We start from the raw sequence: 22618 nt of genomic DNA, 5'->3' as shown, positions 1-22618 counted from the left end.
AATACTTTCCTTTGGCACCTGGGCCTGTATGTTTCCATTAAAAGTTATACTAGAGTAAGGTACTTTAGAACTGCAACAGACATACCTGCTCTTTAGTTAATTTAACATTTGCAGAGTTACATTCTGCACTAATGAGAGATTTAACATCTTTGGAATTCAGCGGATCAAGATGAAGAGTGGGCCACAACCTTTGGTAAGAGAGAACAAAGTCATATTCAGACCTTATTAAATAGCACACAAAAGGAAAAAAAAGACATCAAAGTTCCAGACCTTTCTGACGATTTATATCACAGCAGTAATTGAGGCTATTCCCTGTCACTAAGAAATTCTAGTCATCACAAGTCAAATTTCTGCTTTTAGCCTTATCCTGGACCTACATCATGGTATTGTGGTTCTTCATGTGCATCTGACTGCATTTAACATGTCACATGGACAGACCCATCACAATAAATCAAAACAGCTAAAACCTGTCCTCTGCAGTCACAATAGGGAAGCTTTTGCTGTCATCAATAGTTGCAAAACCATATCCTTTTAAATCTCCAGGTCTTGGCAAAGCTGCTGTTTGCTCTTCACCAAGTAACTGTAATTTAAAACAACAATTCTAACCCAGGCTACTTTGAAACAACTCAGAAATATAACATACCTCCAAGCCTGTGGACATGTTTCTACATTCACTGATACAATCACTCTCACATTCACTGGCAATGGATCTATCAGCCACTTCATGTGCTTCTCAGCTTGCTTAAAAAACAGATTTTGTTACTTAATACAAAGATTGTTCAAAACAATGCAGGAAGTTGATATATTTCATTAACTGCGCAGCTCAGTACGTTCTCCAGCATCACAGAATTGCAGAATGGTTTGGGTTGGAAAGGACCTTAAGATCATCCAGTTCCAACCACCCTGCCTTAAAAAAAGTGTTCATAATGTGGTTCTTGAAGCCATTCTAAATGACCCATTGACATATATGAGCATGACTGTCCATAAAATAAAGCAAATAGAATACCTCAGAAAGAATAGGCTGTTTGGATGCCCATAAATCATCTCCCAGCTCTGAATCTTTCAATACATAAAGGTGTTTCAAAAGGCTTCAAAAATTAAGGTGTTAAGATAGAAGAATAATCCCAAAAGAACACAATTTATCTACAGAACTATTTTCTATTTTCTAGATGTGCTGTTTAGAGCAAAGCAAACATTAATATTTCTGTTACGCAGATGTAGCCAAACCTATTGCAATAGTTGAGATTTCCTCTAGACGGACAAGAGGTAAGTATCTTGAAGACATACCTGTATCTGGTCAATAGAATCAATAATGATAATAATGCTGCCTTGATGACGTGCAGAAAGTTTTTCCAGCCAACGAGGGAACTCTTCCAGAAGTTTAGCTGGATCGAAAGTCAGAGGTGACACTAACCACGAGTGTTGCATAAGCTGTGGAATTACAAACACACATAACAAATTTGACCTTAAAAACTCTCATGAAAGAAGTCTGCAGAAGCAGGAGAGAAACAAACAAACAAAACCCCATACTATTCTGGCACAAAATAGTCAAGTTCACACAGAAATCTTTCCTTCTAGTATATGCAGAAAGCTGGCATATGCAGAACAAAGACTATTTACTGAACTCGCTGTGTAAATTCTAGAGAGACAACCTGAGGACAAGGGATGTGGAGACTTAAAGGGCTTAAAAGTTGAAGAGATTAAACAGGAAGACTTCTAAAATACATGAGAAAATTGCAAGGAGAGCACAATCAATTTCATTTTTCACACAGAATCATTAGGGTTGGAAGGGGTCTCTGGAGATCACCCAGTCCAACCCCCTTTCAAGGCAGGGCCCCTCTCACGCTGCTCTTCTCTACACTAAACAGGCCCAGCTCCTGCAATCTCTCCTCATAAAGAGAGATGCTCCAGACCCCTGATCATTCTTATTGGCCTCCACCGGACCTTTTTCCAAAGGTTTTAATCCTGTGAAAGAAGAAGAAAGCTCAGGCCCTGGCACAAAAATACTCTTCACTTATTCCCCACATATTTAACACACCACAAATAAATAAATAAATAATCAGAGGAGAGAGACCAGTCCAGGAACAGATATAGTGCCAACTGGTGAATACAGCCTCAGGTTTCTAAACACACAGACAGAAGAGGTACCACGTGCCTCTCTCATTGGCCAGATGGCAGGAAAGTTCGGAAGAAGCTTATATGGTTTTATATCAATCAATATAGGCTACTGGAAGTACAACTGCCAATGCCAATCCATTGTGAATATCCCAGGGATGCTATTTAATTGATCTGTAGTCAACATATATGATCTGATTCCCCCAGTTCTATAACGCCTTACATTTGTATTACTCTGAACTGAAGAGAAGGCTTTGTGGAGACCTCAGAGCAGCCTTCCAGTATCTGAAGGGGGCCTATAGGGATGCTGGGGAGGGACTCTTCATTAGGGACTGTAGTGACAGGACAAGGGGTAATGGGTTAAAACTTCAACAGGGGAAGTTTAGATTGGATATAAGGAGGAAATTCTTTACTGTGAGGGTGGTGAGGCACTGGAATGGGTTGCCCAGGGAGGTTGTGAATGCTCCATTCCTTGGCAGTGTTCAAGGCCAGGTTGGACGAAGCCTTGGGTGGCACGGTTTAGCATGAGGTGTCCCTGCCTATGGCAGGGGGGTTGGAAGTGGATGATCTTAAGGTCCTTTCCAACCCTAACTATTCTATGATTCTATGATACAGAAAACCCTGAAACCTGTAGAAGATTTTATCTTTTCACATAAAAACACACACACAGAGGTAGTTTCCAAAGAATTATACAATACAGGGTATGTAATAACACAGCCTACCTTTAAAGTAAGGCGTTTGATTATCAGTGCAGATTCTGCACTAGTAGACATGGGCCTCCCAACAAAGTGATAAAGAATTAGAGTGTTTGGGGAATGCTTCTGTTGCAATTGAATCCTAATGAGAGAGATCCAAAAGAAAGGGCACTTAACAGACTGTAATTTTGCAAATATATCTCAAATCAAAGCAATCAGTTTTGCCAAAGGAGATGGACGGTCTGCATTAGAGGTGTTCAATGGTTATCTTGCAAAATAGGATAGACATTTCCTGAGCTACAACTGAACTTTTTGTGTCAGATTCAAGTTTTGTTCTCTCATAACTGAGAGCCATTAAAAAGTGCCCTTCCTGGCACTGGACAGTCGTATGTCACTAAGCTGCCAAGAAGTAATGACACTACCAATTTATTTTTATGTCAGCACATTTTGTCATAGCCTACAAGTGACCATAAAATGCATTTCTATGATAAATTATTAGGTTGGTTAAAAAGACTTCAAAGGATCCCCTTTCTGTATCAGAGAAGGGCAAAGCTATCAAGCTACTGATACCACAAAGGCAGATCTGTAGGGTATTGATATTAGAGGCAGAGAGATGTTAAAGACAGTCCAGATGGAGTTAGCTACTTAATTATTACACATCTTTCCAGGATGCTTCAGTAACTTCAGTGCTTTGTAAATTCTCCCATTTTACCTCTAATTAAACTGATACAATGTGTGAAATAGAAACCATCTTTTTTTTTTTAAATCCATCTAATTTCATTCATGTAAAAAAATAATAGTTTGAACTACCATTTTGACAGAAGGAGAGATTTCCCAGAGCCTGGTCCTCCTGATACAAGCAGAGGTGGAATTGGTGCTGGTGCTGCTACAAGGTCATTCAGACGTTCAAAGTACTATAAAAAAAAGCAACAATCATTACAAATATTGCACTGTTTAAAGGAGAAATGCAGTGCTTGGTATTGTAAACCATCTAGACACAAAAGGCACGTACAGATTTATTAAGGCATGGGAATAACTACTGAAATGCAATACAGTACAAATAAATGCTCAAATTAAACACAGAAACCACAGAATTTATTATGTCTTTTAAAGAAATAGTGAAATAAATTAAACATTTTTTCAAAACTATTTAAAATGCAACTTTCAGTCTTCATAAACTGAACTAATGTTACTACAGTAAAACAACTGGGAACTATGTTTGTTCAGGCTTCCTTGCCTCTCTTTCCCCCCAAGCTACTCCACTGCCTTGGATATGGCTGCCAGGACAAAGCCTTCAAAGTTGGCACTTTGGTAATAAAATGGTATTTTGAGGCAGTAAGCATACAAAAGAAAGGTTTTTTTTCACCACATGGGCACCCAACAATGCTGTAGCAGAGTTAGGATGATAAAAACAACTACCCTTCATCAATCTGGGAGAACTATTTTGGCTGAAAAAAGAAGTGGAGGCACATTAAGATATACCTAGGTATTTTTTCTATTAATGTTCTATTATATTCCTGTTCTACTATGTAGTAAAGATGGCACTATCCTCCAAACCATTGCCAATATAGGAGTATTGCGAAGCAAAAGAATAAATTTTGCTAGTAAAATAGGGGTACTAACAATTTAAACACAATTAACACAGAATCTGCATGCTTATGTTACATTATAACATCAAGGAATATTGCCAAAATAAGCTGTTGTATCACCTTCCACAACCACTTTAATGTTTATCATCTTCCTACATTCACTATACTTTCCCTACCTATAATTGTGCCCGACATCCCCAATTTCAAATGTTCTAAAAGTTTCATTACAAGTAATGAGTAAGTACTGAGCTATTCAACAGCTCTTCAGTTCTCTCTGTTCTTCTCACATACATATGGCTGCACGATGAAATCTTTCCATTAGTCATCTCCAAAAGACCTAACTCCAGGTGTCAAGACAGAGCTCGGATTTCCTCCAAGAACCCCAAAACATTCAGAGCCTTTTCTAAGACACCCAACTTCTGGCACGCCATTACAGTCCTCTTTTTTCCAGTGCAGGAACAACAACTGCTTCTTCATCAGTGTCATTCAACAACATACAAACTGGCAGCTCTCCCACAAAATAAGTATGCCATATATATAAGACATATGGCTTTTTCTAGCCCAAGGAGTAACAGCCTCAAGGATGCTCTCAGACACAGCTTCTTCTGCAGTACAACTTGCCTAACGAGAGATGGATGGGAGTGATGACTTTCGTCTTCATCCATATACATTTCCAATGTACTTACTTTCTCAAATCCCAGCTCACATGTTGAATTAGAGGCCTGCTGAAAAGCTTCCATCTGTTCTTGTTCATCATGTGCATCCCACAATACATCACCAAAAACTTCTTCTTCAGGAGCAGTGGACTCTTCCTTATTACCTAAATCCTTGCCTTCTAGTTCCGTCATTTCACACCCCAATATATCCTAAGTAGAAAGAAAATTACATGGAGAAAACTGCAACTATAATTTTTACCATATATAAATCTTATTTATTATTCTTATTATATATAAATGTGCAGGCACATTTGGTGTTAGTCTCATTTCCACTGTGCATGACACAGCTCTATTAACATCACTGTGATCATTTCCTTTCAGACTAGCACAGAACATAAATAAATGAGCAACTACATGAAACCAAGTTAACTCTGAATGCACAGGTCTCAAGACATTGGGTTTAGTCTTCTCATAGTGGAGGCACTCCCCACAAGGAAGAATAAGGAAACAATGGACTATACAGTCTTTCCTTATCCTACAATATGGTTAAAGAGAAATTCAAAGAATTTTAGCCACAAACAGACTCCTTCCCCCTGCCATTCCTGTTCTTATCCCTAAAATCACTCATCAGGTTGGGTTTTTATTTGCCACTTGCATATTTCTTTGCTTGCCAAATATTAATGATAAAACCACAAAATGATCCTTTAAATTACATTGAAGTAACATGTAGTAATCACACTAACATCACTTAAGGTCATAAATCAAGGCAGGAACAGGTAAAAGCTGAAATGCACCATGTATTCTACCTGTTTAATTATCTTTTCCACACAGTTATAGATTTCATATGTTCCTTCCTCCACACCTCCAGTATGATCAATCATCTGAAAAAGTAAACAGCAAAGCATGATACAAATCTGAACCCAACTGGAAACAGCATTTAGGGCTTCCAACAAAAACATTCTCAACACATTTAAATTCCATTCTGTTGCCTTCCTTAGGCAGGATTCACTTTGTCTAAGCTTTTAAAAGTTGGGCATCTAGTTCCAGTAGTTCTCTTTGCAGAGGGAAATAAATGGCAACTGATCTATTCTGCGATGGGAGCAGTCTCTCTGAAGCCATACTTCTTTCACTTCCATGGCTACAGAGGGGCCTTAGATAAATAACTTTGACATTTAAATGGCTAAACACAGGTGAGAAATTCTATCCTTATGGAACAGGGATTTTATTTTCAGTGAAAATACAGCGGCTGTTTTTCTCCTCTGCTACTGAAAAATTTATAACATTCATAGATTCCAGCTTCAGCAATCTGCTCATATAACGAACATCCAGAGCAATGAGTTCAATGCTGTTTCTCCTAAAATGTGGGACTACTAGCACTCCATGTTGTTTATAGCAGGAAAACAAGCCTTTTAGCATTCCTCAGTCTTTAAAACGGCATACCTTTGCTTTGTTCACATGAGAAATTTGCTCAATGAACTGTTGCACTGAAGCTGAACTGACTCTGCCATCCTCCTTTCTGTGGTAAATGAGCCGGGGTTTCTCTTCTGGATTTCTCAAGAAGGCTTCTTCACAGTCCTCCAACAAACAACTAGATTGGAAATCAGCATTCTTGTGCTATATTACACTGCTGTAGTAAACAGTTCAATCAACAGAAGCTCCAAAGATGGGTTTCGCTGCAAAATCTAATTCAAGAGTCATATCTATTTACAACAAAGGGCAAGCAAATATCACAGCAGAGAATTTAAGATAAACTCTGAAGCAAGGAAAAGCTAAGAGAGAAATACATGCTCTCTGTACCGAAACCATTAAACCCATTTATTATTTTTTATGATCATTGCTTTGTAAATTAAAGTTGATCTCCTCTCATACCAATATGCAGAGTGAAGGTTAACTGCCTTGCATGGCAAGAACATGGAGTCACACGATTAATAAACACCATGTACGTGCTCTGTCGTCACTTATTTGAAGGCTGTTTTATTCCTTGTCCTCTGTAGGAGAAGTCCTTTAGTACTTGTCAGATGTAGGATAATCTTTTCATTTTTAGTAGTTAAAAAGGAGAACTACACATCTCCAAACTCAAAGGCTCTTTGTATTTATATTATGTGAATGATAACCATGGATATCATTCCCAGCAATCTATCACTGTTCCACAAAGAACAGTACAACTTGAGGATGCTGACAACAGAAGACAGGATCTCTCAAATGTTATGTTCTTTATCTGAGAACTGCAATTTTCATCATGTGTTTTCTGAGAGAAACTCTCTAAGTGAATACTGTTGGAAAGAACATTTCCTTTGTGTGTGGTTTTTTTTCCTTGTGTATTTCATTATTGAACACTTATGACCCACATACACAGAGCTGGTTATTTGGTAACACCATCCCCTCAGAGTTCCAATAACCCAGGCAGCTTATACTATCCTTCTACCAGCATAAATGGATGGCAGCTCTAGCCTGATTCCTCTATGAAAACAAGCCACCATCTTCTGTAGCACCTGGCTATTCTCTAAAGTCCTCCACTGTTGTAAATCTTAGCTACTAGTATCTTAAACCAGTCTTTAATTCTCTGTGGACAGATGTTTTATTTACAGAAACAGGAGACCTAGTTAATACAAGAGCTCTAATAACACACAGTATTTGAAATCCCTAGAGTTCAAAATCTACTCCTAATATGAAACTTTATGCATAGCAATATTTCCAGCTTTTTGCATTCATACAGATGTTTTGGAATGACCACTCCATGACCCTTAGTATTACATTTTCTAATCCCTTTTTCTCTCTTCTTCATCAAAAGGAGACCCCTTCCTCTCCCAAACATCAAAACTGCCCAAATTTCCCAAATACATAACATAAACAGTCCTAACACCATTCTAAAAGTATTATTAGTTTGGTGTTTTTCATTTACTGAGTCATGTTTCCTCTTTTAGAAGGTTAGGAATTTACTTACTGAAAAAGAACACATGGAAGCACCTTTTGTCATAAACCCTCATGATTTCAGTAAATTAAGCTGTAGAAAGCTAGCATAAGGTACCACACAGGAGAGCCAAGAAATCAGTCTGAAAACCAGCCAAAGATAGAAAATGATATGTGACAGAATAAAATCAAAATGGTAAAGCCAGGTGTAAAGCTAGATAAGCACATGAAAAACACAGAGGACGTTCACACCAGCCATCCTGAATTCCTAAGACTCTAGCAATACACACGACCGAGAGATGCTCTTAGAAAGCAAAACATTTTTGTGCTATGAAGACATCTTTCAATGCTGTATTTTTAGAGTATCTGTAGCCACAAGAAAAAGGAAATGATACAAAGCTGATGTATTCTTTTAACTGTCTGCACTAGCAAACCTAAAGTTCGAAGGAGCATCACTTTGAAGATAGTAGCTTTGGAAAAGTACTGAGCAAAGCATCACATATATTTTACTAAGCTATGCACTCTGCATGGATTACCAGTTTCCATTTGCTTTACCAGTCTGGAAAACACTCACCTTGGCAAAGTTAAATGCAGGAGCAAAACGATTAATGAACTTTTTTCAATTTCCCATTTTCTTACATCCTTAAGAGGCCTTTCATGTTCTTCTGAAAAATGAACAACTTGAAAGAAGTACCCCATTGTTTCACAGACTCTTTGAAGCTTTGGTGAGTAGTTCTGAAAGCAAATTTGAGTAACGGTGTTTCATTACTAAACCTGCATGGCACTAAGGACCTACCGGATGAATCTCAGTTTCTTTTCTCTAAGCAGTTTCTTCCTCTGAAGTCCTTGACAATACTTTCACTGACATCAGGCTACACTCACTAAAGTTTTCAAGAAATATCAGCCAAATTTCTGAGTAAGTATCACAGTAGAAACAAACCAGCATGTAAGTGAGCGTAAGTTTGTGAGGTACTCACTCTGATGAAGATGTCCACTTCTGGTTGAGTCTCATCAGTACCAATAATAAAACACCTTACTGTGTTACTCCAGAGAGAGTGGGAAAACAGAGGAGTAACCTGTAATAAACTCGCAACAGCAGCATCCCAATCATCTAAGAAATACAAAACAAAGTCAAGAGATCTTCACACCTGATTACACCGGATAACAGGTAAGTCGTCACATCTTAACATCATAAATATCATGTGTTATTTAAAATAGTAGTAATATTTTTACTAAACCGATTTTGTAAATTTGAATTTAGAGTCCACATATCAGCAATGTCATAGAATTTGATACTGTGGCAAAACCAGTGTTAAATATATTATCATTACAAATACATTACAATTACAACCCTTTAAAGAGGATCGATGAAAAGTATCCACAAAACCAATCTGATAATTGTAAAATAAGTAAAAATATGCAGAAACAATAAAATCATTCATAGTTAAAGCTGTTTTTTCTTTTCCCTCTAGATTTACATTTCTTTATTTTGATTAGACCATGTGAATAAATCACAATGGAACATTACAGGAAATTCTCATTGAGATGAAGTCCATTGCTTTCTGTAGCACTGAATGTCAACTAGAAGCATATACAGGCCTACAGAAGCAATGGAAGCAATGAATTTTAAAACTTTCTTAGGTTCTTCATTTTGTGACTGGTCACTTTTTGAAGATAGGAGCAGGTTCTACTTTCATTACCACATGGGATGATGAAAGGCTTAGTGTATGAAGCAGGAGCCATCATAGAGGAGACCCTGCCCTCCCACTTTTCAGGCACACACTTCTGAATTGGAGCCTGAAGGACTGAAGGAAAAAGGGAGAAACTGCCAGCAAAGTCAACTGTATGCAGGAGGGGTTCCAGGGCCAGGACAGTGAGGGAAACCAGAGCACCAGAAGGCAATTTGCAAGAGGCCAGAGTTCCAGAGCAACAACTATGGACATGAAAATACCTAACACTGACTCAATAATGCATACATCCTGGTCTTGTACTCAGATTTCCATCAATGGCCCCCTCAGTATCTTCCTTAGTCAATATAAGTAACAAAATGGTATTTGGTTTACCCTCAACAAAGTGCAAGTCACTGCTGTTCATTAAAAATCACTGCTACACATATTCAGTCACCAAATATATTAACAGTAACAGCATGAACTGCTACAGTTCCTTTGATTTTTACAATGAAGAATTCCAAATAACCCTCACATACCCATGAATGGACAGAAAAAGAGCTAAGAAAAGAACAGAATTACTTAAGAATAGAAAAATGACACAGATGCCTATAATCCCAGCCAAACAAACCACCATTACTTACCCCTGTTTATATTTGCAAATGGTCCCTCAACATCTATGGAGCTATGAGCAAACTCAGGCCCTCTGCAAGACTGCTGAAGTTGCATCATACTACCCATGGATGGCTCACTTCCCAAAGCTCCTCCATTCCAGTACTCAGATTGTGCCCCAGCAGCTAAGAATTGGAAAACAACAAAAAACCACCCCCTTTTTAATGTCATTAAACAAGGTAAATTATCAGTTTTAAATACTCCACTTGAAACCCACTGCCGTATACCACTGATAGTAATTTTTACTCCTTTAGCAGATCTGCTCACACCTTTGTGTGCTGTAGTTCTAAACAGGCACTTGTTCAAAGGTACTGTGAAGCTAAAGGATGAGCTTATTTGCCAATATATAGATTGCTGACATCTGTTTGGTTCAGATGCTGACCTGCATTACAAATCAGGATTGCTGCAGTCATTTGGTATACCACAAAAATTGACAACTTTTGCTCAGGAATGTTCCAGCACTGAAAAGCATAAAGGGGCTGTAGGTCAGAATTGAAATATAGTCTCTATGCTGTGTGAAAGAGCTTTCATGGTATCTCTTCACAGCATGCTTGGATTACACTTCTGCCAATCAATACACAACATTCAAGACACTAAATAAACCTTCCATGGAGAAGATCAGGAAATTGAAAATGACTTAGAAAAAGGTAAGGGAAATACAAATTAAAAAATCAATTTAACACAGAAGAAGACAGAAAAAATACATAAAACAGACTAGCTGTACCAAAGAAGTCCATCAAATGCATAGTTACTATGCAAAACGCCAATCACTGCATTTTTAAATGTTTCTACTTTTAAAGATTGCATATTTATGCTCCTGCCAAGATGTAACAGTTGATCTCTACAAGCAAAACACAGGTTAAGCAACAGCACTTGCACACAGTTTCTCCTCAATAACCCTTCATGGTACAAGAAATAATGGTGGGTATCCCGTAAGTGTTAAAGTGCTAAAGTCTGCTACTATTATTGTGGTATTTTGAACCTGATGCAAAGCCAGTGGACTGATCTCGTGCCTATCTGAATCCTTCCCATGGTATCAAATACCTCCTACAGCTACAACAAACTTTTGCCTTTTATGTCACTAATATTGTGAGGGATTTCCTGTCAAAAAGTTCTTCAATAAAGTTACTCTTTTGGTCAATTCATGGTTGTTAAATATCTAACTGCTGCTCTGAAAAGGACAGCAGCTGAGACTGGCATACTGCATTATTCATAAACAGTAAGTCTAAGATTCCCTCTAGTTTTGGGTGTGCTTTTTGGATACTTTGGAGCATGATCCTCAGATCTAGAAACAGAAAACTCAGAAAAGACTAGAAAAATAAAGACTTGTTCATGGAACAATTTAAAAGACTGTTCAAGTCACTGTGCCTAGACAGTGCTCTACTTTCTTCATCAATTCATTCACAGGACTAGAAATGTGGGGTTTCCACAATCTAAACCAAGCCTGTGAAGTCAGCTGCTTTTACCCTTCAAACTATTTTATGTTTCTTTTTGTACGACCTAAGTACTTGACTTGTGCTTTACCACTCAGAAACCTCAGCGATATTCCAACATGAAATATTGAGGCTGAAATTCTCACCTGTAACATCCGTACAATTATCATCAGAATCAGACTCTTCAGGATCGAACACTTGGATTCCTTGGGCCTGGAGTCGCTGAAGCTTGGCTTCTAGCTCCCGTTTGGCCCTCAGTAAGTCCTGAATCTCATTTTCTTTAGTTTCTCTAAAAATCTGTGAGAAGAGAAAAACACAAACCATAAATCTTTCAATAATCAGTATTAGTTCCTCAATTCATACTATCTGGTTCAGTTGGAAAAATAAGGTTCTAGCTGTCACTTAGCCGGCAAAGGCATGAAAATGCAAACAAGAAGCCATCAGGAGCCTATAAATGAGCAGGAAAACATAGTTTTAAATGATCTGTTTTCACAATTTTACCATTTTAAACCTCAGCATACTGTTCTGAAAGTTAGAAGTTTGCGTTAGTCTGGGAAGTTTATTAAAAACTGTAAGTAACTTTTTGCATCCTTTAAAGTTTATTGTCTTCTAAACCCACCATATGTAATAACTTTTTTCAAAGGCTCCCTTTTATTGCTGCATGTATTTTGTTTTTACATTTACATATGGGAAGAAAACATGAACCTAAATTCAAAGAGATGACATCTTCAAGTCTCATTTTCTTCAATAAGGTCAAAATCAATCCTTTTATATATCTGCCAAACATTAACACCTGCTACAATTACAGGTATTGATAATCTTGAAAACAGTGCAAGACCAGCAAAACCAGACCTACTGCTCTGAGTGATAGAAATACCACCATCTGCAGCACGGGAAAAGCAGAAGCATCAGCTTAGCGTTTCAAGTCACCTCTCCAAAAGCACAAATGCTTTTGCCTTTAACTGGGTATCACACTTCAGCAGCCAAGAGATGCACCAATACACACTTTTCTTCAATGTAAGCTAGCAGTGTTTAACATTACAATACTATATATAAAATTGATTCAGAAATAATGGAGCTCTGTGTTTATACATTCCTTCAGCATGTGTCAGTTTGCAGCCCAGGTTTTCCTGTCACTCTCAAACCTGAGTACTTTCTGTGCTCAAATAACACAGGAATTTAGTTCAAGATGCATCACTGCATATTCTCCTTTTTCCTCAGAGTCTTACAGAGATGTTATGGCAAGATTACCCTAAACAAAATAGACAGCTACAGCGATGATATTCCAATTATTTTTTATAAGAGGGAGAGGTCCTCACAAAAGCTACTGGAGAAGAGTTCATTGGGGAAATGTACCCAAATGACATTTATCTTCTCTCTGGTCCTTTTTCCCAGGGAGGGAAGTGAAGCCATACCTTGAATTGCCTTTTGACCTTGTCTCGATCATGTTCAAAAGTAGCAGCTCTCTCCATGGCTTGGTATTTAGCTTCCAAGGCACTTTCTTTCTCCCTAAGGATTTTCTGGTAGGTTTTCTGAAGTGCCTGAAAACATTTAACATACCGAGTGAAAGCAATCGCTGATGAAAGGTTTTAGATTCCTCTTCAGCTCTGAATACAACGATGTTATCCCAAGCACTACACATCCCTCCTCACCCAGGGACCCTGTGGTCCCCATCCCAGAGGCGCACATTGACCGCACACCAGTGTCACACCAGGACAGCACTGAGGCACGCACGACTTCTCCAGCACCTTGGGAAGGCAAAGCCATCTCACCCATCACCTCCCTGCCACTGCTTCTCTGCTCAGACCCCTCATGAGAGCAGCGGGAACTACCTGCAGCTCAGCGCGCAGCCGCTTGTTCTCCCTGTCCAGTTTGGCCTCCTTCTTCACCATGGAGGCCACCTCGTTGTTCTTGCTGACGCGGAAGATCTCGTACTCCTTCTTCAGCCGCTCGTACTCGGCCACGCACTCCAGCTCCTGCACCGAGGCCGTCGACTTGAAGCTGGCCCCGATGAGGCCGCCGGGCCGCGAGGCACCGACCCTCCGCAGGGAGCCGCGCAGCAGCCGGGCCTTGGGCTTCACCTCCACCGGGATCTCGCAGGCCTCGCCGCCGCCGTACGTGTCCTCGATCACCTCCCCGACCGCGCCTGACGGGCTCACCAGGGACGACGCCGTCCCCATGACCGCGCCCGCAGCCGGCTTGAGGCGTTAACACGGAGCGGAGGGCCCGGCCGGAGGGGACATGCCCGAGGCGGAGGGCCCCCACAGGAGGCTGCTCCTAGCCTCGCCCCGGTTGCGCCCCTCACCGCTCCCCCGACCCGGCCGAGCCGCAGGGCCTTCCAAGCCCGCGGGCCATGGCCCGCTCCGTGCGGCGGCCGGACAAGGAAGGGAGGGAGAGCGGGCGGAACCCTCACCGCGGGCCGCCTCCCTCTCCCGCCCCGTCCCGTAGCGGCGGCACCGCCGCTGGAGCAGCCCTGGAGGGCCGGGGAAAGGCGGAGCCGCGGCGGTGAGCGGCAGGGACTGGTAGCGGCTGAAGGGCGGGAAGCTGCTCCTGTGAGGAAAAGTCGGGATGTTTTAGGGTTTTGCTGTAAAAACCAGGCGCTAATGTGAGGCACGGCAAAGCCGTCCATTCCCACCGGCATCATCGCACGGCCCTGCCTCCAGGCCGGACAGTGTTTGCCTTGGCCGAGCAGGGTCACGCAGGCTTTCGTGTGGTAGAGACCTCGTGGGGGATTTCTCTCTCGCTCCCCTGAAATGGTGAGGCGGCCTCCATGGTGAAGAAGGCACACTCTGAAGAAGACGACCTGAGAAGAGCAAGTAGTGGGTCCCCCGAGAGGTAAGTACTGGGTTATTGTGCCGTGCCACGCCTGAGTTCAGTGCCTGCACCTTGCGCTGCCTCATCTAAAACTCTCTGTTTGAAGACCTTCATTTTCAGGAATAAGGCGGTCATAGATTATCTGCCCCTAATGGCATTTCCCTCCCTTCCTCTTCAAAAAGCCCTGTGTGGTTCCTTCACTTATCCTGGGGATTTCGGAGGAGCAGATGGAGCAGGTGTCCTTTTGTGCACCTATCTCAGAGCCTGCCCTACCATTGTGCAAATAGCAAACACAGCACCATTTTAAAGCAGTTTTGCCTCATGTATGTGCCAGGTTTCTTAGCCATGACCAGGGGAGCCATTCTTAGAAATGTCTTCCCAACAACACACCTCTAACTTCCAAAGTCTATTGGAGGGGGAAATCCCTTTTGTGCACAACAGAGAAAAGGTGTTGGTTTATTTCCTGGAGTAAAAACTCAGGGATTTGGGAATACGGGCAGTTTTCCTTAACTTTACTCCTTTGTTTTCAAGAGGAAAAAATAATCTCTTGTCAGAATAACATTTGTGGTTATGCTGGTAATCCGTTCCACTTAAACCCTGTTTCAGTGAAAAGGACAGATACAGAATATGTGACAACTTTGGGAAGAGGAAGGCTGCTGCTATGTTTCCCCTAATATTGCCAGTAAGAGCCTGCCCAGTATTACGTGATTCAGCAAATGGGCAGGTAGTTCTTTAACAAAGCAAGGCTTTGGTTCCTTCATTTACATGTTGGTATCAGTCTGTTTCTGCACTGCTGCTTGAGCTCTGGCAATGACTAAAACTACGTTCATGCTGGTGCTTGGGCTGAATTGTTCTCATATTCTGAGTTGTGAAAGTCAGAATCTCCAAGCTTTAAGCCTAGAGTAAAAAGTGTAGCATTGCCAGAGCGCCTGGATTCCTTCTGATAAACCACTGGACTTTAACAAATAGATCAGAAAAACTGTAAATGCTGTTTCTCTAATGCTGCCTCTGGTTGTGTTACTGAATTTGCATGGATAGTAGAGGCCATATTAACACAACCCTTTCTAAACAGAAAAATTACACTCCTTCCCTATTGCTTCGTAGAATCATAGAATAGTAAGGGTTGGAAAGGACCTTAAAATCATCTAGTTCCAACCCCCCTGCCATGGACAGGGGTTTCCCTAATGTTTAGAAATTAGAATAGCTTGCTTCAGCATCTCATTTGTAAACTAACAATGGCTGCTTTAAGTCATTGATAGGGATAATTCAGAAAGTAATTACAGAATCACAGAATTATTGGGGTGGGAAGGGACCTCTGCTACTGTCATCTAGTAATTGGTTTAAAATCTTTGTCAGTCACATGGACAGTGGGATCCAGCACCCTCATCAAGTTTGCCACCAACACGACACTAAGATGTGTGGTTGGTTGATGCACTGGAGGGAAGGGATGGGATCCAGAGAGACCTTGACACACTTGAGAGGTGGGCAGTGCCAACCTCATGGAGTTCATCCAAGCCAAGTGCAAGGTGCTACCCCTGGGTCGGGGCAATCCCAGGCACAGCTACAGGTTGGGCAGAGAGAAAATTGTGGGTCAAGACAGAGATAGTTTAATTACTTAAAGAAAGAAAGAAAATAAGAAGGAAAGAAAATAGCATCACTCACCACCTCCTAGACAGCAGCTGTTTTCTGGGAACAGCTGTGCTGGAAGGAAAACCCCTGGGTTTTATTGCTGAGCATCGTCTATTTGTCAAATGAGAACCTGTACTTTTTAAAGGTCCTTCCTGGCTTCAGCTGTAACAGAACCCGACTACTTTCCATCCCTGAATCCCCATAATGAGGAATACAGTACATTGGCTGGTCCTCTGACAAATTTACTCTTCTACCTACCCCTTTGGGGTCAGTATGCAGTCTGTACTCCTGATCTGCAATGGAACAACTACTCTGCCAATGTTCTTAAAATCTGCTGGGCTACAGTTTAAAACCATTTATGTGGCATCTGTAGTGGTATTGCTTTTGTCTTTGATGTATCTATTGTATTACTACATGTTTTATTGTTGAAGATTCTTACTCTTGATTCCATTTAATTTTAGGAGTTGCTGGTGACTGTCAATGAACAAAATCTAAGGATCTGTCCCATTGAGAAAAGTACAACTGCAGGAACTGGCCATCTGAAAGAAGGTTGGTGTTTTAACATGCATTTTTAGGTTTAGTTCCAAATGAACACCAAGCAGGTGTTCATTTTATATGACAGTGTGTCTGATATGTATTCCTGTAAAATTTACTACACAAGATCAGGATGCAACAAGATGAGAGGAAACTGAGGAAGATTTGAAGATAAAAGGTTGCTGCAGATTGACTACCCATTAAAAATAACACTTGCTATGATTAGAATGAATGTTGATTGTGACCTGAAAGCAGAAGATGAATGAAAGGCAGCTGACCCAACTTCTACATAACATCCTTTTTGTTAGCTCAGATGCTGGAGTTACTTATATATCTTGTATATAAGATATATAAATCACTTATATATTTATACATACCTTATGTATAGCCTTGTATATATACTGTGTATATATATATATATATAAAAAAGGTGTATATATACCACAGGCATATGCAAAGTACGTTAGGAGCCCTTCATAAATCACTATTAAATTGTTTGTGCCTGCACTGAATCAAGTTGATAAGTTTTTATGATCTCATTCATTATTCAAAAATATCTGTGTCTGATGGAACATGATTAAGAGAGTTCTACAGAGGACAGTGACAAGATGCAGTATGGTAATTTTTAAAAGATTAGTTTTTGTCCTGGATTATATGTATTTTTTGCAAGGGCATGTAGTGGTAGGAGAAGGGATGATGGCTTTAAGCTGAAAGAGGGTATATTTAGATTACATATTAGGAAGGAATTCTTCCCTGTGAGGGTGCTGAGGCGCTGGCACAGAATGCCCAGAGAAGCTGTGGCTGCCCTATCCCTGGCAGTGTTCAAGGCCAGGTTGGAAAATGAAAACTTTGATCTAAAATGTTGCCTGCTATTGGGCTGTTCTTTATTAACTTGCTGGCTATCACCAGTAGTCAACCCTGTGCAGGGAGTGCAAGCCTGAATAAGCCAAATGACTGATCTACTTACTCACCTTCTTTCTTTTGTATTACATGAGACCTGATGTAAACCACAATGAAGTCAGGGAATTTTTCAATTGAGATGATCTGTTTTGAATCTGGTACTCTTGCTGTTCCAGAGAAGCCCGAACCTGCTAGATCTTAGCTTTGAGCATGACAATTACTTTGTTGTCTCTGCCCTGTTAACGCCTGCATTTCATTCATGACAGGCATCTGCCTCTGTCCTTCTCTGAGACCTTCATGCTAAGCAGCAGCAGTTCCATGATTACCAGCCACTATGACTGATGTGCTTCTGGAGCTGAGGGGATGTCTGCTAGATGGTGGGCAGGTAGAGATCTTCTTTCCTTTTTCATGTGACCCAGCATGGCTGGAGCAATATCCATCATTATGACTGGCTTACACCTTGCACAGTCTTTCTGTGACCTGATGTGAAATTGTACAACTGGGGTTTGAGTAATTTGAGGTGTTGTGAGTGAGTACAGGAGACAGAGTAACTAAGAAACTCATTACAGTTCATCATTAGCTCAAAAAGTTGGAAATTCACATTCAAAAGCAAGACTTATTTTTTAGAAATAGGACTGCAAAGTCTGTAGATATGTGCTGAAAATCCCATCTAAACTCTGTAGGCACGTTTATGAGAGTCTCTAATGCATCTGCTTTTCGCTTTCAAGCTAAAAATAATACAACATACAGGTGGTTAATTGTAAACTGCCTAACAAATTCAACCTTGGGGCATAATTCTGAGTTCAAATAGCTACTGAACTCACTGTTGTTTCACTCAGTAAACTTATTACAGGCTGTCAAGCTAAGATTATCAGCTTCTTTCAAAAATCTGTTTACTGAGAGACCTGAAATTCCCTGGAGCACAGATGATGAATATCGTAAGGAAGGAGAGGACTTTTAAATGCTTTTAAATGCTCCCATAGCTTTACGTGTCATAACCCTTCGCCACTAGAGGACACCAAGACCCAAGGAAAAAGGGGGTGTCTGAGGCGGAGGGAGAAAAGGAGAGAAACTTCTTGCACAAGAGTTAGGAAATTATTAGTTCAGAAGTTACATGCTTCTAATTTCTAATAAAGTAGTTTATAACAAAGTTTCTTAAAGAATTGAGACTATTTTGGAAGATATTTCCAGGCAAAATACAGATGAGACAGATAAATAAAAGCTGAAGCTTTAATTTAGTGGTTTGCTATCAGTCATAAGTAATGACGTTATTTGCAAAGCACAGTACTGACTAGTTTTGAGAGAGCTGTACACTGTTCCATTAAATTCATAGATCATTTTGTATTGATTTCAGTAAGAATAGGGCTTGGCTTTGCAATCTGAAGTAACTGGTAGGTGTTCTGATTTTTGACAAAGGAGTTAGATATCCTTATGTAGGAAGGTTGTTGCAGTCCATTATCTATAATGGAAATAAAGATCTGAAACCACTGGAATCTTCTGTCGCCACAAATATCTATTACTTTAACCATGTTTATGTTTGTAACTTGTAATACAAGGACTGTTTCAACATAAGCTATAGGAAGTGGATTCAGAACAATGCAATTCATAATTGGAACCAAACTTTTCACCTTCATGGCTTCAGTGTGTCAGACAAGTTAAACTCCCTTAATCTTTATGGCAAGTCACTCAGTGACGTTTCTCCATTAAAAGCTTTGAACGACCTTAGTTTGTCAGAACTCTGAAATGAGTTTTAGCTGAAAGTTCCACAATAAGTTATAATCCTATCAACAAGAGAGCTCTTGAACATCCATTTTATCATCACTGAATTGTCACTGAACTGAGAAGGATTTTGATGTCAGATTTTTGCAGTCTCATGGCCATTTCATTCCAGACCAATTGGATTAATACTGTGTGTGGTCACTGTGCTGAGGAGCAACTAATCTTGCTCACCAGAAAAGTGGGGTGAAAGGGAGAGAAATGTCAAAATAAATATAAAACTGAGAGATATTAATGATAAGCAATTGTTTTGCTGTGCCCTTTATTGCTTCAGCCTAGAGCCACAGTACTGCAATAGTGCATAACAAGTGATGAATATAGAATATGCTAAAGAGGGCACCTAATAATTTGTAAGATCACTTAAGAGTGCTCTTTACAAAACCTTCGTGTGCTAGTGGGAATGTGAAACTCAATGGTACCCAACTGAAATTCCCTGAGTACTTTCATGTTCAAGGCCAGGTTAAATGGGGCTTGGAGCAACCTGGTTCTAGTGCAAGGTGTCCCTGCCCATGGGTTGGAACTGAATGATCTTAAGGTCCTTTCTAGCCCAAACCATTCAATGATTCTATGTTCTGTTGTCTGTGCCCAGAACATCTGCCTTCTTGGCAGAGCTGGATGTCCCAATAGTTTATCCTAATCTGTACTTGCAAATTAAGCATCCTAAATCTGAACAAAATTTTCTTCAAAAACAGAGGTGGAAAGGGTGCTGCCACCCAATCCGAAAGGTTGATACCTGAATGGGTTCACTGGCTTATTCAGACCACAGCAATTAGATCCTGCACCTTTTGTTTTCCAGAAGGCTGCCTGACCAAGAGGCTGTAGGGAGGACTTGTCTCAAACCTTCCACAGCTGTCTGGGGAGAGCTGGATATACAGTACCTCATACAGGAGACAGTGCATGGTTTTGGGGGCCAGAAAGAAAGAACTAATTGGATCATGATTCTCTAAGTTGCTGATTAGGACTCCTCTCCCCTTCAGCAAGCTAAAAAACCAAGTCTTCTGTCTCCAGATGTACTCATCTATACCTATATGAAGTTGAAATGAACTCTTACTTTGTTTTAGATGTCTGACTCAGGGAGTCACCTGAGATCTCAAGAGTGATCAGGTATAAAACATAGCCATTCTTCATCATTCCTTTAGGTGGCTATCATCTTTGTTCAGCCTGTGGTACAATGGGACTGTCCCCCTATAGTGCCCAGAGCATTCAGACATTTAAAGCCACAGCTTGCACAATCAGGGCAAAAGGCTTAAGAGTTTGGTGTGGCAGTACTAGAAGATGCCATTCCTCAGTCTGTTTCTAGAGCAACCTTTATTCAATGATGCGAATGGCTGCAGTTCACTATGGTATCAGTTTAGCAGTGTCTAATCCTGCCTAATCTGTAATCATGTCAGTATTTACTTTGATATCCAAGGGGCTAACCCCTTCTACTATTTTTTCTTGTGGTTGGTGTCAGGTTTCTTTCCATGCACAAGCAATTTTGCTTTTAGGAGCTATAAGGACAGTCACACAGATTTTTTCCTGCCTTGATCCAATACAGAAGAAATGATGTTCATATCCTATGAGAAGAAGGTTGTTCAGAAATCCCCATGTTGCTAGGCTAATGGTAGAAGGCATAGCATGTGGGATGCTAAATCCCAGCTTTAAGAAGACACATACTAGAAAGCTTCCCAGTTGTTCTTAGCATGTACATTTGAAACTGATTTTAGCTCTGAAGGGTCCCTACAAAGTCTTGATGCTGTGAACTCCTGCCTTCCAGAGGAAGGTCCTTTTCATCTAGCTGCAAATTAAATACTAATTTCTTTTGGTTTTCTATTGATGTCTCCATTTTAATTGGGTAGTTTGAAGTGCTCATTGTTGAGGGGGGCTGCTACGTTGTATTACTATCTTTCTGAGCAGGATATCATTTCAAGTAATTAATCTGGATAGTGTGGAAATTGTTGAAATGAATGAAGAATCTTAGGTATTTTCCATGGAGTTCATGGTATTAGAAATTACTTATGTGCTATATGAGTTTTGTATGTATGAGCTGAATCTGACAACCACAAGATGTAGAATTTTATTTCTAAACCATTGCGTGACATTTTTGTGGAGTCAGTATATATAGTTTCCTAAAACATTGCCTGGGCTATTGGGTTAGCAGGAGTTTTTAGCACTTCATTGTATATTGTGTTGAAATTCTATATCTAGGACGTGCATTGAAACCAAAGGATGTTCCTCTTTTTATGCAGCAGCTTCGAAATGTCCTGAGGCTATAACTGACTGGCACACAGAGAGATTAGATAACCATTGCATAATAGGAATGCCTGGAAAACAGTAGAGCTGCATATATCCCTTTAAACATGTGATTTGAAAGATGTGACTCGAATGAAAAAAGGCTTTGCGGTCAGGTATATATTGAATTAAGTTATACACTGAAACTGTGTTGTGGCATTGCTGAAGTGAGAGCAATAGGCTGTAATATGGCAAAAGTTAATTTTTCTCTGGAACATGTGAGGCATGCCATTACAGTAACTCCTCTGGGAGTACTTTAGATTGAAGGTGGAAAGGTCTGTGATTACATTCCAGGTTCATGCCACGATTCATCTTACTTCAGGAGTTTTGTAGCAATGAACTGTGACCAGAGAGAATGGGAGGAAGGAAAAATACCTTGTCTGTAGTGCAAAGAGCAGAAATGTGCACTTGTACAGTTTCTAATTGTATGTCAGTTGGAGCTTATGTATCCACATTTGGAGTGGCTTCAGATTATGAACTGAAAATATGTGTCTGGAAACACGTGGTTGTCATCTGGTGAAGATCTTCCAGATCTGCTGGAAGCCTGGGAGTGTGGAGTATCTCCACAGTGTCAAGTGGTACAAGTTCTTATCAGGTAGGTCCCACTGGCTGTTGTATAGGGAGATATGCTGAAGATTGCTCACTGGGCATGTGCTAAGAAGTTCCACTGTGCCTTTGTCTGAGTTGGATGTTGTATGAAGTGTCAACTTAACATACATCCATTCTACAGATTATCAGTTTTGGACCACTCACTACAAGATGACGTGCTGGAGCACATCCAAAGAGCAACAAAACTGACGCAAGCTCTAGAGAACAAGTCTTATGAGTAGCAGCTGAGGGAACTGGGGTTTTTTAGCCTGGAGAAGAGAAGGCTCAAGGGGGACCTTCTCACTCTCTACAACTGCCTGACAGGAGGTTGTAGTGAGGTGGGTGTTGGTCTCTTCTCCCAACTAATAA

The 22618-nt window shown here is 40.4% G+C and overlaps 1 protein-coding gene across 3 annotated transcripts in view; it reads right to left on the bottom strand.

Annotated features, from left to right (window-relative positions):
• NPHP3 (nephrocystin 3) overlaps positions 1–14379 on the bottom strand; it is a 28971-nt gene extending 14592 nt beyond the window's left edge. For 2 of the 3 annotated variants that reach the window (XM_061464549.1, XM_061464551.1), the window contains exons 1-14: positions 13570–14379; positions 13153–13278; positions 11884–12034; positions 10277–10429; positions 8943–9076; positions 8540–8700; positions 6496–6643; positions 5862–5936; positions 5086–5265; positions 3621–3724; positions 2838–2952; positions 1288–1431; positions 644–741; positions 86–188 (exon numbers count right to left, since the gene is read on the bottom strand). In XM_061464549.1, coding sequence (XP_061320533.1) covers positions 86–188; positions 644–741; positions 1288–1431; positions 2838–2952; positions 3621–3724; positions 5086–5265; positions 5862–5936; positions 6496–6643; positions 8540–8700; positions 8943–9076; positions 10277–10429; positions 11884–12034; positions 13153–13278; positions 13570–13917 — 2040 coding nt within the window. In that variant the 5' untranslated portion in view covers positions 13918–14379. The remainder of the gene's footprint in view (positions 1–85; positions 189–643; positions 742–1287; positions 1432–2837; positions 2953–3620; positions 3725–5085; positions 5266–5861; positions 5937–6495; positions 6644–8539; positions 8701–8942; positions 9077–10276; positions 10430–11883; positions 12035–13152; positions 13279–13569) is intronic. The other variant, XM_061464550.1, reaches the window with a different exon arrangement.
• Between the last annotated feature and the right edge of the window lie 8239 nt (positions 14380–22618).

The sequence above is a fragment of the Pezoporus flaviventris genome, unplaced genomic scaffold, assembly GCF_033815535.1.
Source record: "Pezoporus flaviventris isolate CSIRO_AGI_PZ_B2104156 unplaced genomic scaffold, CSIRO_AGI_Pfla_v1 ptg000037l, whole genome shotgun sequence".
In the NCBI taxonomy this organism is placed as follows: Eukaryota; Metazoa; Chordata; class Aves; order Psittaciformes; family Psittacidae; genus Pezoporus; species Pezoporus flaviventris.
The sequence above is the reverse complement of the archived record's forward strand: the minus strand, read 5'-3'. Positions and strand labels throughout refer to the sequence as shown.